At 34.9% G+C, this 17,032-nt stretch overlaps 1 protein-coding gene across 2 annotated transcripts in view; it reads left to right on the forward strand.

Annotated features, from left to right (window-relative positions):
- Nucleotides 1–17,032, forward strand: part of LOC144972583 (pre-rRNA-processing protein TSR1 homolog) — a 33,975-nt gene that overhangs the window by 15,773 nt on the left and 1,170 nt on the right. The window contains exons 10-19 of one of the 2 annotated variants that reach the window (XR_013645377.1): nt 2,916–2,986; nt 3,678–3,803; nt 4,140–4,207; nt 4,771–4,863; nt 5,207–5,424; nt 7,207–7,415; nt 7,624–7,726; nt 9,221–9,361; nt 9,551–9,625; nt 11,605–11,978. Coding sequence is in view for 1 of the 2 variants with exons in the window: in XM_078913964.1 (XP_078770090.1) it covers nt 2,916–2,986; nt 3,678–3,803; nt 4,140–4,207; nt 4,771–4,863; nt 5,207–5,424; nt 7,207–7,415; nt 7,624–7,726; nt 9,221–9,361; nt 9,551–9,625; nt 11,605–11,837 (1,337 nt within the window). In the remaining variant the exon portion in view is untranslated. Of the gene's footprint in view, nt 1–2,915; nt 2,987–3,677; nt 3,804–4,139; nt 4,208–4,770; nt 4,864–5,206; nt 5,425–7,206; nt 7,416–7,623; nt 7,727–9,220; nt 9,362–9,550; nt 9,626–11,604; nt 12,510–17,032 lie in introns of those variants that run through there. The other variant, XM_078913964.1, reaches the window with a different exon arrangement.

The raw sequence follows: 17,032 nt of genomic DNA on the forward strand, positions 1-17,032 counted from the left end.
TAAAGAAAATGTATTGTGACGATTATATTGAATTTATTACTGTTTCGTCACGACCATATTACCTACCCCGGGAATATACTCATGTCATCATCATCAACGTCTACATTCCACCATCATCAGACAACACCACAGCGAAAAATATTTTGAGGAAAGAAATACAGGACATTCAAATTAAGTCACCCGATGCCGTATTGATGGTCACTGGCGATTTTAACCAATGTAACGATTTTACTCTCCCGGGACTTCATCAATACGTGGACTGCGAGACAAGGGACAAAAAAACATTAGATTTATTCCTGTGTAATATTAAAAATAGTTATAAATGTTTACCCCGTGCCCCATTAGGTTTATCTGACCACTGCATGCTCTTGCTACTCCCCACCTACCGCCCTGTTTTTAAACGTGTAAAACCAGTAAAGAAAAGTGTACAGATCTGGAACGGAAGTGTGTGTGAAGATTTGCGTGGTTGTTTTGAATGCACTGACTGGAATGTTTTTATCGAATCATGTGATAGTGTGGATGAGCTGAATGACTGTGTGAGTGAGTATTTAAAATTCTGTGAACAGCTAGTGTCTTGTAAAAAAGAAATAAAATATTATCCTAACAACAAGCCTTGGATAACAAAAGATCTAAAACTTTTATTGAACCAAAAGAAAACTCTCTATACTAGTGGAAACAAAATAGATCTGAAAACAAAACAAAAAGAGATAAAGAGGGTAATATCTAGTTGTAGAGACAAGTACAAAAATAAAATTGAAAAATGCTTTTCTTCTGGGGATATACGGGACACGTGGCGGGGGCTTAAAACTGCTGTGAACTATAATCCAAAGCCCACGATTATATCAGAAGATATCGAAATTGAAACTTTAAATAAATTTTATTCACGTTTCGACACAGCAAACAAATTTGATATTGAAAATGAAAAACATAAATTAGACAGGGCTTTGGAAGATGAAATGGCTGTTGAGGTCAGTGAAGAGGAAACGAGATTCGTATTTTCGAAACTAAACGAGAGGAAGGCTGCTGGGCCGGATGGATTGAAAGGAAAACTATTAAAAGATGTGCCCACCAGCTTTCCCCCATTTATACACATATTTTTAACTGGTCCCTCCAATGCGTTTCAATCCCTGAAATTTGGAAAACTTCGAAAATTATTCCTGTTCCAAAAAAGAAAAACTTGAAACTATGAACGATCTCAGACCTGTTGCACTGACTTCAATAGTCATGAAATCTTTAGAAAAACTTGTTCTTGTTAAAATTAGGAATCAGTTTATGCCATTGAGTAATAGTCATCAATTTGCTTACAAACCAGGACGTGGCGTAGAGGATGCCATTTTGCTGTTTACAAACAACATCTACAGGCATCTAGATCACGCTAGGAGCTATTGCAGATTGCTTTTTGCAGATTTTTCTTCAGCGTTCAATACAATGCAACCTCAGTTGGTTGTTCAAAAATTGACTAGTCTGAATTTAAACAAGTATATAATTGCTTGGGTGCTCGAATTTCTTACGGAGAGAGCACAATATGTTCAATTAGGGCAAAACAAATCTTCCTGTATAACTACAAATACTGGCGCTCCTCAAGGTTGTGTATTGTCCCCTGTATTATTCACAATATACACGAATGACTGTAGAAGTCAAAACCTGAGTGTACCTTTAATAAAGTTTGCAGATGACACCGCTCTTCAAGGCCTCATAACAAATGGCAACGAAGTGGCTTATAGGCAAGAAATTGATAGATTTGTGTCTTGGTGTGATGCCCACCACCTAGAGCTTAACATAAGCAAGACAAAGGAGCTAGTGATTGACTTTAGGAGAGTGAAGGAACCGATAGAACCGTTAAAATTAAAGGACCAATTCGTCCAGCGAGTTCCTCACTACAAATACCTTGGTGTAACGATTGATGACAGGCTCAAGTGGGATGAACACTTGAAAATAATTAGGCATAAGATGTGCAGACGTACATATTTTTTATCGAAACTCTCTCAGTTTAGAATAGATAAAACCCTCTGCACATTATTTTATAGAGCAGTAATCGAAAGTGTTTTGTCATTTTGTATAACAGCTTGGGGAGGCAATTGCTTAGCAGTGGAAAGGAACAAAATAAATTCAAATATTAAAAAATCCATTAAACGCTATATAAATGATGTTGACGATGTAGATCTTTTATACGAGAAATTTTGTATAAATAAAATAACTAAAATATTAAATGACCAGTATCATCCACTAAGACCATCAATTATTATGTCAGAAAGAAGTGGTCGCCCTTTCTCTATTTCAACGAAAACAGAGAGACACCGAAAATCTTTTCTGCCGTCCAGTATTAGGCTTTATAACAACAAGCAATAATCATTTTATATAATTATTTCTCATTTTTACTTTTTAAAAATATAATATTAATTTATTAATTTATTTGTTTTGCAATCTTTTCAATTTTCAATTTATAGTGACAGTTGATTGACATTTGTACTATTTTTGTTGGATTGCTTGTTTTTTTGTTTCAGCGGTCTCTCATATAACCTCAATTGTGTTGGAAGAGACCTAAAGCAACAAACAAACAAACAAAATAGTGACAGTTTTAACTATTTTACAGTGTTGAAATTATTCATATTATAAAGCGCAGCTCTGGTTATAGAGCTGCTCCTTTTTTATATATATACATCCTATTTCCATTGTATTTTTATCTTATGTGTAAATTATAACACGTCTGTACAAAAAATTTCCTTTTTGGGATGCAATAAAGTATTATTATTATTATTATTATTATTATTATTAAAAGTTTCACTAAGCGCACTGCACTCCATAGTACTTTAGTTTTAAACCGCCCGAACAAAAAAAAAAATGAAAATGAAATGGTCCCAAACTTAGGATTTGAAATATTTGTTTCTCACTTAAAACTTATATTATTTTCACAGAGAGGTTCAAGGCACCAAAAGGTACATCCGACTATCAAGGAACTTGGATTTATGCACTTCAATCTGGGGAGGTAATTATCAACTGAATTATATGTATCATCTGATGTTGAGAATACTATATCTTAATTTTGTCTATTTTTGTATTTCACTTCTTGTATTCTTTCAATAGGGTCATTTATTTCTATGACCATCAACGTTTTTATGCAGTTCTGAGTTCAATTGTATGATTTAGAAAACGTCATTTTAAAAAACTACTTAAAACTTTTACATGTCTCTGTTTATTGAGACATTCCAACATTTTTGCATTGGCAGAATCTTTAAAATTATTTCTCCATCCCTCTGCAAATTTTGATTTTGTTAAAAATTAATTAAGGAATGGGTTTGAAAGTTTAATAACGGATTAAGGGGGCCTTCACCATAAATCGTGATTGATTTGGATAAATTTCTTTGAGTTTAAAATGAGTTCATTATAAACACATTTGGCAAATCATCCGAACAATCATATTTGAGGAAAGAAACAATATTTCAAAACATTGTATTTCCTCCTCCTCCCACATACATAAACCCACTCACACAAAACACACACATACATACACGTATGAGCATCAACCATTGGTTGCAGAGGAAAGTTTGACAATTTAAATATTTAATTTCCTTGGTCGGACATTTTGTTGTAAGGCTGTAAATTTTACTTTGAATTTTTGCTGTACACCCTGCTCAAAATGTCCCATTCAGGTGTATTGTTTAAAAAATATTTTGCAGGATGATTCTGGTGACGAAAGTGAGGATGATGATGAGAATATGGATGGCAGTACTGGGGATAAGAATGGTGCTGGAAGTGATGATGGAGAAATGGATGACGGTGAAGATTGTGGCAACTTTGATGCTGTAAGTAATTACTGAGTATTTTTTAATGGTTTTTTTTTTTTCTTCCTCATAATCATTGATATATGATCATAAGCATTGTCTGATTATTAAAGATCATATTAATTTAGTTGTTTGTATTACTTTTTGTTGTTTTTCAAAGTGATTCTTGTGCAAGCTTTATTTTAGAAACGAATTTGTTTTAATGCTTAACAGATATTCATGACTGATCAATATTTATTTCTCTTGATTATTTTAGGATTTATTTTAGGTATTTTTCATTTTCTCTTGAATTCTTGAAAATTCAGAGAGTAATAATTTTTCTCCCATCTAATCATTTGATCTACTTTTACTTCACAGGCTACGGAAACTGAGATTGATGATGAGAATTATGACAACCAAATTGATATGGATGAAGAGAAACAAATGTAAGGAACTGAAATATGATTTCATTATATTCCATTTTGTCCCTTAAGATAAGTGTTAATTTTTGTTTTTCGTTGTTTATACATATTACCATTTTCTGTTTATCTCTACCCTCATGGTGTTATTGCCCATTTCTTTGAGAAATATATTAAATAGCAAATATTCTAAGTTGATATTTATTTATTTTAGATTAATTGTTATCATTTATCAATTGTGAAGTAAGAAAACACTTTTTAGGTCTCCATTGTAACTACTATTGTTGAAACATTGATATAAATCCTCTTCCTGTTTATTGACAGTATTTTTGAGAAAATACCTTTTTTAATACCAGAAAATGACAAATGCTCACTTTATAAGAAAGCGATAGGTTTGAGCTGGTTTGAAATTTTAAGCACATTGGGTATGTATTGTCACATATCTCAGTTGGTAACAAATCACTTTATTTTAAAATCAAAATTTTACTTGGCTAATTCACACAATTTCCTTACTTGTCTGAACCAGCTTCCAGTTGGTATTGTATACAACATTTTAAATTACATAATCCGTTTTTCTGGCATTCTTACAGGTATGAGAAAATGAAAGAGGAAAAGCTTCATGTTCAGTTTCCAGATGAAATAGACACTCCACTTGATATTCCAGCTAGGACGAGGTTTGCAAGGTAATAAAAGTCACCAGGTCTGAAAAAAATAATTTTTGTTTTGTTTTTGTTTTTTGTTTTTTTTTTCAGTCAGATTTATTTAGTTCAAATAAATAATAGACCCTGCGATAACGTTCTCATACCCAATAATGAATTCAAGGCATTATTAATGTTAGGGTTGCATAGTCCAAAAAGAGGATAATGCTGATGTTGCTGAAAAAAATCATGGGGATTATTTTGTTGTTTATTTTTCATCGGGGTAATTTTAGATGTTAGATAAATTTTCAAATCCTCTTTGTTTTGTCTCAAAATTTTGGTCTTAGAATAGATATGAATTTATATTTTATTCTCTTTCCTTGATTAGATATCGTGGCATGGACTCTCTCCGTACATCAGTTTGGGATGTCAATGACTCGCTCCCATATGACTACGCTCGCATCTACAGAGTCAGCAAACATCATTATAAGCGATTAAAAAAGATATCCATGAAGCAGCGAGAAGATGATGATGCTGATAACATGGATGCTGAAGTTGGGGAGTTTGTTACAATACATGTCAAGAATGTACCCAAGTCTCTAATGGGTTAGTTCTTTATTTAACTATTTATTCTTAATTTAATGTTATTTTAGGCAATACTAAGACCTAAAATTAAGATAATTAATGTCAGGCCTTCCTATTCACAATTCTCATTTCATAGGCAGGGTCCATGGAAATCAAGAAAAGTATGTTGCATATGGAATGAATTCGAATTTATGCGAACTGAGACTAAATTAGAAATGGTAATTCTTTAATTTGCTTATATATCTTTAAAACACCGGACACAGGAAACAATCAACCCTACAGTTCTTGAACACCACACACAATTTAACACAGGCGATTGAAGAAGAAAAAAGAGCATGGGTTTTTAGGTGTCGCAATACAATTCCTCCATTAGTATGTCAACATATTGTGATAAATACTCACAAACTGTGGGCCTGATTGTTTAGGGTCAGGCAAACACTCACCAAAATATTTGTCCCATTACAAGGCAGCGAAAGAAACGAAAATGAAAAGTGAGTTGTTAGTGGTGCTCAATGATTCTATTGGTATTGAGTACAACTTATAACAATCAACTTTATTTTCGCAATCATTGTCTTGTTTTAAGACTTGGTTTTACAAATGTATTTTTGGTCAGTTTCAGGCTATAAGGTCATACAGGCTATGGCATATCACAATTCTCTCTCTCTCTCTCTCTCTCTCTCTCTCTCTCTCTCTCTCTCTCTCTCTCTCTCTCTCTCTCTCTCTCTCTCTCTCTCTCTCTCTCTCTCTCTCTCTCTCTTTCTCTTTCTTTATTTCTTTCTTTTCGTGGCAATTTATGGGGTAAATCTCAGTTTAGTTCGTGGGTGGCTTGAAAAATTTTACTAAGACAATGAAGGGCATGATTTTTAAATTCTGTCCATGTTCGTTGAACCTATGATTTTGTTGAATGCGTGTTCCACTATATTGTTATATTTGTTGTTTTCAATGTATAATGTAAGCATTAGTCAGATCCTGTGCTTTTGTCTGGATGATACTTTTAGGTGATCTCAAACTAACATTGGTAATGTGCTATTCGAATCTACACCTGTTCCCTGATTCCCTTTGTCTTACTTTTCCTGTGTGTTTTTAATTGTAAATCTAGAAATAAAAATTGTTTTTGCTATCCCATTTTCTTCCTTTTTACTGGCGCTGAAATGACCTAGATGTGTTGTAAGCACCATAAAACCATTTAAAACAAACTATCAAATAAGTTATTCATAGCAAAACAGTGACACTTAGTTGTAACCATCTCACAGATATACTTGTAAAAGGAATTGCTTATGATCTGTTTGATTTTAATGTGTTCCAAACAGTAGTAGTGTTGTTAAATCCAGTGAAAGAATAATTTTGATGAAAGCTTAACAAATCTTTTGGTGATTACGCCTTTTAGCATTTTCAAAAATGTATCGTAAAATAAGGGAATAAAATTGACTATTGTAAAAGATACAAAACAAAAGTAAATGACGTTTTGGTCTTTGGCCTTCTTCGGGTAAGAAGGCCAAAGGGCAAAACATTATTTTTACTCCCTTTATTTTACTATACAATTTATTGACTCATTCAGTCCAGCTTTGTTACTTTTTTCGCCAAGGCTGATCTCATATCCTAGTTTTGCTATTGGCTTAGGATCTCTTGTAAAGTATTTTATACGTGTTTAGTGGATATTGCATAATGTAAAAGTTTACTTTCTTTTTTCTTAAGGAAAAAAAGTGGGAGGGGGGAGTACTCAGGAATAAGAATTTTTTTGGTTATTTTTAAGGATCATTATTAATATGATAGATGTCATACCTTTGCCAATTTATTCAATAGATGCCCACCAGACCAACTCTGTGATATCTGCCTTTGGGCTGTTTTCAAATGAACAGAAGATGACTCTTATGAGCTGTCTCATCATGAGGATGAATGGATTCACCAGTCCAGTCAAATCTAAGGACCCTCTCGTCTTCCAACTTGGTTTCAGGAGATTTTCAGCCAACCCCATATTTTCAGAGCATTCATTTCAAAATAACAAATTTAAGGTATGCAACTTCTATTTTAACTGAGTGTGTAACAGAAGATTCTGTTAAGATTTTCAAGTAACAAAAAGAGAAAAGTATATGTTTATTTGAATAATTCCTGTCCGATGGTAAAATATCTAGTCATCCTTTGAATTCTTACAAATGATCCATAAACCCAGAGTATAGTCTCTAAACTGTCAAAGATTTAATTTTTTTTTCTTCTCCACAGATGGAACGTTTTTTGCCACCAACAAATTTCATTGTGGCTTCTATGTTTGCTCCTATCACATTTGCCCCAGCTCCTGTTCTTGCCTTCAGAGAAAATGTCATGGGTGAGAGTCAATTTTAACATACTTCAAACATATTGTGTAAAGAATATTCACAATCTTTTTGTCTTGAAATACGATTGCAATAGCTTCTGATAAATCAATTTTATTTTTCTACATTTCTGTTATTGGATTTATTTAACTCTTGCTGAAAATCATCATCACCAACACCACCATCATCATAACCACCAACAGTGCCATCCTTCGTTCAAAATGCATGTTCCCAAGGTTATAAATAATATGAAATTGAATGTAAGCTTCGATTTTATAACAAGGACTGCTCAAATGAATGTTTCTGGTTTCCCCTTTATCAACAAAACAGGATGAATGAAACACTACAGATGAATGAGATAATGTGGTAGTGACGTTGTTACGATGAATAAACAAAACATTGGTTGGCAGGAAATAGTATGGTCCTTGGTAGGGAAGCACAAATTAAAATAGAATAATAGATATTTCTAAAAGGTGTGCAATTAAGTGAAAAGAGGGGACAAAGGTAGTATAATATTTAAATTAGGTCCAGTCTCGAGTTCATGCCGTGAGGTGAAAGGGTGTTCAGTTTTAGTATCAGTTCTGCCTCCCTGTATTTTCTATGTTGTTTAGTGATGTGACAGAACTGAAGGACAGCAATTTGGATGTTGTGCAATCCTCGATGACTGGACCCATTGAAGTGATGGACGACAGGTCTGTCCTCATCGTTTTCAATAGACCGCAGATGTTGTCCAAACCTGTCGCTTAGTCTCTTGTCAGTTTCTCCCACGTATGTCTTGTGGCAACGTTTGCAGATTATAGTGTAAATTAGGTTGCAGTCCTTGCAGGTGGATGAGTGTCGGATGTACCACACTTTATCCAGGAATTTGATGGAATTTTCCAGGAATAAGTGTGGGCATATCCTGCATCTGCAACGTCCACAAGGCTCCGTCTTACGTTGGTTACCGGCGATATCCATCGTCAGACGGCTCCTTACTAGTATGTCCCTCAAATTGCGATCCCGTCTGTAGGAGATTAGCTGCGGTTTGTTGAATATATCCCTCGTTTCTACATGCTCCTGAAGAATCTGAAGGTAGTTAGTTTTTTAAAATTATGATGACTTCCTTTTGTGTGGATGATTAGTGATGTCTAGGATAGGTCTGTCTGTTTTGCTGTCACTGTTGTCACATGTTCCCAAGGTTGCACAGTGGTATTGGGAACTCTTTCGAAATTCAAAGTGCAGAAGATCAAGAATCTTATATTATCCTATATCTTTCGTTTTCATTTACCTTCAGACCATTGCTAAGTGCCAGATTGTCTCTGCACTTACAAATTGACTGGTCTTGTATATTTGTAAATACTTAGATCCCCGAAAATCTTACTGGCTTGTTCAATTTCAAAAATGTTTGAAATAAATAATACTTCAAAGAGGTCTTTTATAAATGTATTCTACAGCTTTATGTTTGCATAATTTTTTTTTTTTTTTCAATTTATTTTTCACGTCACTTCACATTTGTCTTTATCACACAGGAAAATATGACTTGGTGGCAAAAGGATCATTATTACCTCTGGATACAAACAGAATTGTTGTCAAGCGTGTCGTTCTTAGTGGTGCCCCATTCAAAATCAACAAGAGATCTGTTACAGTTCGATACATGTTTTTCAACAGAGGTAAGTAACTGTAGCCCCACCTATTTCTTTATTCCTCATCATTTTTACGCACTTATTTGTAATGTGTGAAATATTATTGTGATCTCTGAGAACATTATCCAACATCAATAAATTCTTGTTTTAAAGATGCCGAATTCAACCTCAAATCTGTAGCGATTGACTACAACAATTTTATTCATTTATTCACAGAGGATATTGATTTCTACAAACCAATTGAGTTGAGAACCAAGTATGGACTGAGGGGACATATCAAGCAGCCACTAGGTAAAGTTCATCTATATGGGTTTTGTCTTTTTTTATTTTTTTTTTTTTTCATTTTACATTGAAAGCAATCAGAGCTATCTGTTCCACAAAAATATTGGACAGTGGGTTCAATAAAGTCAGAAGAAATAGTCAAAGAGAAATTCCGATTACTCTACAGTTCTAACATTTTAAATATGGTCGTGATCTATATATGTAGGCATAATTTAGTACTGGGTGAGGTTCCTGACCTCCCATAGTGGGCAGGGAGGCACTTACTGTGTCTTCTATCCCCCTATATCTGTTTTCCAACATGCTTTCTGACTTTGTCTTAGAATGAGATTACTTGGTTTTGTCCTGGTCCTGGCTGGGAAGGAAACAGTCAGATGTATAGTTAGAGTTTTGGGAGATGATATTTTTTGTCTTGTAAATCATGTCTCTGTTATGCACTGTCTTTTTGTTTGTCTTACATATATATGATTTGTAAACATTTGAGTGTGTTCCTCTTGGCGGAGACCTGTGCTTGTGTCTGGATGAGACATAATTGAGTACGTAGTCTCAAACTAAGTACACTGATAGTTTGCTCTTGGAATTTACATCTGTTTCCTATTTGAACAAATCCCCTTTGTCTTGCTTATTCTTAGGAGCTTTAATTATAATTCTAGAACTTTTTACTATACCATTTTCTTCCTTTTTACTGGCACGGATATGACCCAAATGTTTGCAACTGGGTGGGGATCCTGACCTCCCATAGCGGGCAGGGAGGTACATACTGTGTCTTCTATCCCCTTATATCTGTTTTCCAACATGCTTTCTGTCTTTGTCTCGGAATGAGATTACTTGGTTTTGTCCTGGCACTGGCCGGAATCCTAGCTGGGAGGGAAACAGTCAAATGCATAGTTATTGTTTTGGGAGATGATATTTTTTTCCTTGTAAATCATCTCTCTGTTATGTATTATTATATTTGTTATTTTTAATGTATAATGTAAGCATCTGAGTGTGTTCGTCCTTGTTGGGTTTTGTTCTTTTGTCTGGATGAGACTTGTAGGTGATCTCAAACTAAGTACATTGGTGGTATGCTCTTGGAATCTACATCTGATCCCTATTTGTTCTGTTCCCCTTTGTCTTACTTTTTCTTGGGTGCTTTAATTGTAATTCTAGAACTTTTTACTATCCCATTTTCTTCCTTTTTACTGGCGCTGATATAACCTAAATGTGTTGCAAGCGCCGTAAAACCCTTAAAAACAAAAACAAACAAATGTTTGCAAGTGCCATAAAACCCTTAAAAACAAAACAAGTAATCAGCATAATATAGTTATTATTATTATCATGCAGTGATGATAATTTTCCGCGAAATTCCGGGATTTTAGGATTTTTCAGAAATTTTCTGCTGTTTTTGCCTTGTAATTGAATCCGCTTTACTTGCTCTCAGATTGTCTTGGCCAGTAAAATAATGTGAATTAAAACTAAATTCTTTTTTCTTTTCTTTTTTTTTCTTTGTTTTTTTTTTTAAATGAGATATTCATTACTCAATATAAAAACATTAAACTCAAAATACAGGATTCACAGCATAATCGAGAGAAAAATTTCAATTGGTCACACGGCATGGATAGCAATTTGTGAAATTCGTTAATATTACTGACTCACGATTGTTTCAAGACAAAACAAAATAAATATGCTTATCCAAAGGATAGCAAGCAATTGCTATTGTCCGTTTCACGCTATAGAAACTGGGATAAACTCCGGCTCCATGGACCCAATAGCTCTGAAGGACTACTTTTTAAAAATTCTTCTTCTATAAAAATGGAATGAATGTCTGTTTCGGTTACACCTTAGTCAGGAGAGTAATATTATATCCTGTTGTCTTTTCAAAACTTTGAATGCAAACATTCAATCAAATCACTTGTTTATATCCATTCTTCCTACCAGGAGTTGATCATAATGGATTATGTATTTTATTCCTGATGTTTTCACTGGTTTTTTTTTAAATCATTATTTCACAGGTACTCACGGTCACATGAAGTGTACTTTCAATGGTCAATTTAAGTCAGAGGATACTGTGCTGATGAATCTGTACAAGCGTGTTTATCCCAAATGGAGCTATAACCCTGTTGTATCCATTCTGCCCCCTTATCTGGAAGATGTCTCAAACGACAAAGATGATGAGGATGAGTGGGAAGATATGGCTGACGACGACAATGATGAGAAAGGCGATGCCTACAAACTTTTTGATTGAATTGAAAATTCTTATTTCAGGCAGTTGGTTTGCTTTACTAGTAGGATTTCTTCCATCCGATATCCCCTGTTTTAAAACTATCTGTCGGATGTTGTGAAATGAGAACTGAACTCTTTCAGATGTAATGGGAGGTAGTAAAATGTGAGAATGCTTTTTTTTTTTTTTTTTTTTTTTTAATTTTTTAAATTTTTTTTGTTTTTTTTTTTTTTTAAAATATTAAGTCACAAAATATGTCCTTTTTTCTCTCCATAAGTTACTTATGTGTGTATGTGTACACAACCAAATGTGCATAAATGCATATTGAAAATCGTCTTTCCTTTGGTAGGGATCCTGGGTGGCCCCGTACTCGCCATACAAATAGATTGATGTTAGGATTTACTTTTGTTCCTTCCTTTATCATTTCTCCTCCATACCTTTTCCTAGGTGTTGGACCTATGAGTGTTGCAAATGTAACTCGATTCTCACATCATCATATTTCTAATTCCTTTTCCTAAACAATTATAAGACCAAATAGAATCACAACCGCTGTTATTATTTATAAAACCAAACTAAACTATTACTGTTGAGTAGAATGATGATTACAGTACAATTGTATGTAAATAAACTAAATGTAAACTTTTAAAGATTTAATAAATGTAATCTCCATGTGAGGCATTCAATTATCTCCTCTAATTTTTATAGTGTTGTTTTTACTTCTAAAACTGACTTCCATTTTCAGGATTTTCATGAAAGAGAATTGTTGAGATTGCGGTGTTGTTTTTATACATTTCTCCCCAGAATTGATATTTACGATGATGACATAAAATCTTAAAAGTGTCCCTATATCATTCATCTATTTTTGGGGTGATATTTCAACCTAAGGTGTGCCACAAAATAAACAGAAAATGTGAAAGTGTGCTATTGATGTATGATAAAGTCCTCATCCACATGATTTTGTTATGATTTGCGATTTGCGATCAGTTGCATTGTCGAAATTGGGCTAATCAATACTATTGAGAAGAAAAAAAGACTAAAGCAATTCATAAGAACCTACTTAAGGTGAAACTGTGTTGTGAGATTGCAATGGCTTTTCCCTGTCTTTTTTTTTTTCTCTTTGAGTTTCTCTTATCAAAGACAAGCTTTTCTCTTTAGCAGATAGAATGTTGATGGATCTGATATCTGCATGGCTTTGTTCTTATCTCAATGGCATTGGTCATGATGACGCATTATGAATTTCTAAACAAAGCAAAAACGAAATGCGGTGGTGACTCGAGAACTTTTCACTGATGATTATCACAGAGAATCCGATCTAATCTTTATTATCAGTTGTTTTATGTTTTGTTTTGTTTTTTTTTTTGGGGGGGGGGGGGGGGGTCTCTTCAATTACCATCATAATATATTTCCCAAACATGTGCTTCATCATCATTGCCTTTTTCACCCTGGGTCAGGGTATAGGCCACAGACTAACAGTTTCCATCCTTCTCTATCCTTAGCTAACTTTTTAAACTCGTTCCATGTCTTATCACTTCTCTGTATATCAGCTTCTTTAATTCAATTCAAAGCTGCTTTTTTGGCAAAGATGTCATTGGGTCAGCAGAGTCCTTTCGGCTTTGTCTGTTGTCCTTCATAAATTCTGTCATTGCAGAAACTTTGGTCACCCAAGCTAAAAAAAGGATTTGATTTGTCCGTTTTATGGGAGGGGTGTTAACCCTTCCACAACCCCCAACCTGGAGGACTGGGTGACTCAAAAAGGGGGAGTCACATACCATTAGTCGCCTTTTACGACCCGCTGGCTTGGCTATTCTTGCACCATGGACACCAAACATGTGCTTATTTGGGCCCAAATAATCGCTCCTTCTAGAATAATGTATTTCTCACCTCTTATTCTCCACACCCTGGCCCCATTCAGTCCAGTAAACAGTAAATGATAAGCCACCTCTCCACTACAGAGAGGACCATTGCTGCTGCTGATGATGATGATTAACCCTAATTTGTAGGAGAGAGAGATAGAAGGGGGCAACTGTCCTGAGTTTCACCTCCATGACCCAATGATGAATTATTATAATGTCATCTTACCACTATCCAGTCCCCTCTTCCACCCCCTTTCCATACCGATTTCCCTTTTTCACATTTTAAAATTTGTCATCATAGCTGTACAATTTATTCAAGAAATTATCAACAACGAAGAAGCAAATCATAGTAGTATATAGTACTTGCTGGATATCAGTATCAGCACGTTTTGCAATATGGAATGCTGGAGCTGAGTGTGAATTTTTTTTCTATATATAATAAAATTAAGTCGTTAATACATGCACGCTAAGCTTTGTCATCAGGCAGTGTCATAAAAGTTTCAATTGGTTCTATTCAATACAGGATAATACATGTTTATTTTTAAGTTGGGTTGGATGGAGTCCATACGCTCTGTGCCAGTTCGTGTTCGCATGTCATTACAAGAGAAGAGACCTACAGCTTGTGTTTGGGTAATGTTGGGCTGGCTTGTCATTGGTGCCTTTGATTGTGTATGTAGTGTGTGTTTGTGCATTTCTTCTTTGTAACTTATGATGGATACAGTGGACTTCTTTGTCAAAAAGAATTAAGAGCTAACTGGTCCCAATTTCCTCATTGCCTTCTCTTATTGTCTTTTTCTTCCCTGGATAAAACGAAAAGAAAAGGAAAGAAAAAATTATATATCAGGTGGTGGTCACAACAAAAATGTGCCGCTCTTTGTTGGCTTGTATCTCGGAGACTCTTCATTGGATTTCTTTAAAATTCAAACGACAAATAAAACAAATCGTTATACTTATAGCTAGACTGTCAAAATGTTGTGAATATTAATTGAGAGACAAAAAAGCTACAGTGATATTTCAAAACCGTGTTAAGAACTACAATGTCAGAGAAAAATGACGTAGCATTTGCTATATCACAACATTCATTAACTGCCGTAACCAACCATATTGAAATTGGAACTATTGGCGAAGTGATAAGAAGTTGAATAAGCAGAGAGCCGTCATTTACGGCAATGGAATATGGTGAGTGTCTGTCTGCATGTGTACTAGTACTATACTGCACGCACATGCAGTGTGGATAGATACATACATAAGTAACTGTCAATATCGCAGTAAGTAATTATTGTCGAAATCAGGAGGTGCAATTTTTTTTTCTTTTGTTAGCTGGGCGAAATTAGTTCGAGTTCGAGGAAAAGGTAAAAATTTGTTTGAGGAAGGAATGGAATGGTAACAAAGAATAATAAGGAAAAAATTCAGGACATTTGGATGAGTTAAAGGAAATTGCTGGAGTGTAATGTCTCTTGCCAAAAGTCCAAAATAGGTGTACATCAGCGTATGTGACATATGAGAGTGACAGTAATGCCACACAGTTGCGAGCGTGGAGATGTGACCGACAAATTACCTCTCACTCTCATTCCCTTTTGGGTCTACCAAGACGAGCACTAATTTTTGTACTACTATTATCATCCGATCTGTCCCACCACCCGTTCAGCTATGAAAAGGAGTCCAACCTTGTCTCAGTATAGCACGAAAAAAAAACCTTCCAGGATGCCAGCTATTAATAGCACTGTTGGATGTTGCCAACGTTAGCAAATGAATGCTATTTATGTTAGGAGACCAACTCTAGAGGACCTATGTGTCACAGTTACATCAATTGTCCGATTGTGGCACCACAATGTATCGTGAAGATGCCATGCTATTGGCAGTATACTTTCAAAAGATTGGTGCTATCGATGTAGCGAACATCTTGAAAGATATCGAACACAGTCTTGTTAGATATTTTATACCTATGTCTCGCAAATTACGAGATGTTGGAGATTGTTCACACATTAATGCATGAAAAAATTTGCCCTTTTTGAACCCCCCCCCCCTATGACGTCATCATACAAAACAAAGAAAGAGTACTTTTTTTCAACACTCCCTTATTCCTTTTATATATAACATTACATTCATGAGTTAAATCACAATGTTATTATCCAAAGGAATCAGCTTAATAGTAATAGACATGATGAAAATGAAATCCAAATCTTAAAATAGGCAGTCAGGTATCAAATGATAAACATACCCCTTTAAAAAAAAAAGTTTCCCCCCTCCCAAACCCCCTACTAGAAAGAACATTATATAAAAAACAGGAATACTGGGAATGTAGGAGCTTTCTGAAGGCCTCCCTCCAAATGGTTTTCTGATCATAATAACAAATAAATTACGTGTGTTGCTTCACTTTAACAGCTATTTTAATTCCGAGATAAAACGTCCGTGTTCAGTGTTCAGTTCGGCAACTGAAAGCGGAAGGGAAGCAAGAGAGGTGCGCTCCGTTTGCTGTAATTAAAAAGAAGACGCTCCCGGCGATTCGGCAACTGAGATGAAAGGTCAAACGGAGAGCACCACGGACCCGAAATGAAAATGAATGCACTCAGTTTACTGCCAAACACGGCAACATACATTCAAACAACCAGACGCAGGAACAAATATGTACTTAAAATAACATGTATGCAAGTATGTATGTATGTATCCATCGATCCATTCTATTCATCTATCTACGTAGTATTAATCTCAGTTATTTCTCTCTCTCTCTCTCTCTCTCTCTCTCTCTCTCTCTCTCTCTCTCTCTCTCTCTCTATTACACAGACACACATTATCTGTTTTATACAAACACACTATAACTATATATATATGTGTGTGTGTGTATATGTAGTCCTCTTCTGTCTCAGCTTAGTAATTTTCATTTAATCTTTAAATAGTGTTTAACGTCAAGTCAATTGAATCAATTATGGTCCAGTGCGTATTTATCTTGCCAAGAAACTCTGCCAGTGGTGTTGAAGTTGACAGTGAATCTGTCTGGGACAGCTTTTGCTTCTCGTGTCGGATTCTTGCGAGATGTTTCAGCAATGTTTATTATTTTATTTGGACCTTGTGTATTCCGAGTCCATCTAGAATATTATGAGTGATGGTTTCTTCACGATCCAATACTCTTCAACAGTGGTAACGTCACTTCCTTCCTAATGACGCATGGTAACTTAGTAACACTGGCTCTAAACTATCGGAACAATGGCGGACGCCCGTATGAAATAGTTCTCCAGCGAGCATAAAGGGTATCCAGAGGGAAAAAAAACACATAAATTTGATCATGTTTTGACTTTTACACATTCTGATCACAAGGCATATGAAAAGTTCTAGCCAGCATGAAAAATAAAAAGTAATGATTTTCTT

The sequence above is a fragment of the Berghia stephanieae genome, chromosome 1 (assembly GCF_034508935.2).
Source record: "Berghia stephanieae isolate SIO BIC M18660-M18661 chromosome 1, UCSD_Bste_1.3, whole genome shotgun sequence".
Taxonomy (NCBI): Eukaryota; Metazoa; Mollusca; class Gastropoda; order Nudibranchia; family Aeolidiidae; genus Berghia; species Berghia stephanieae.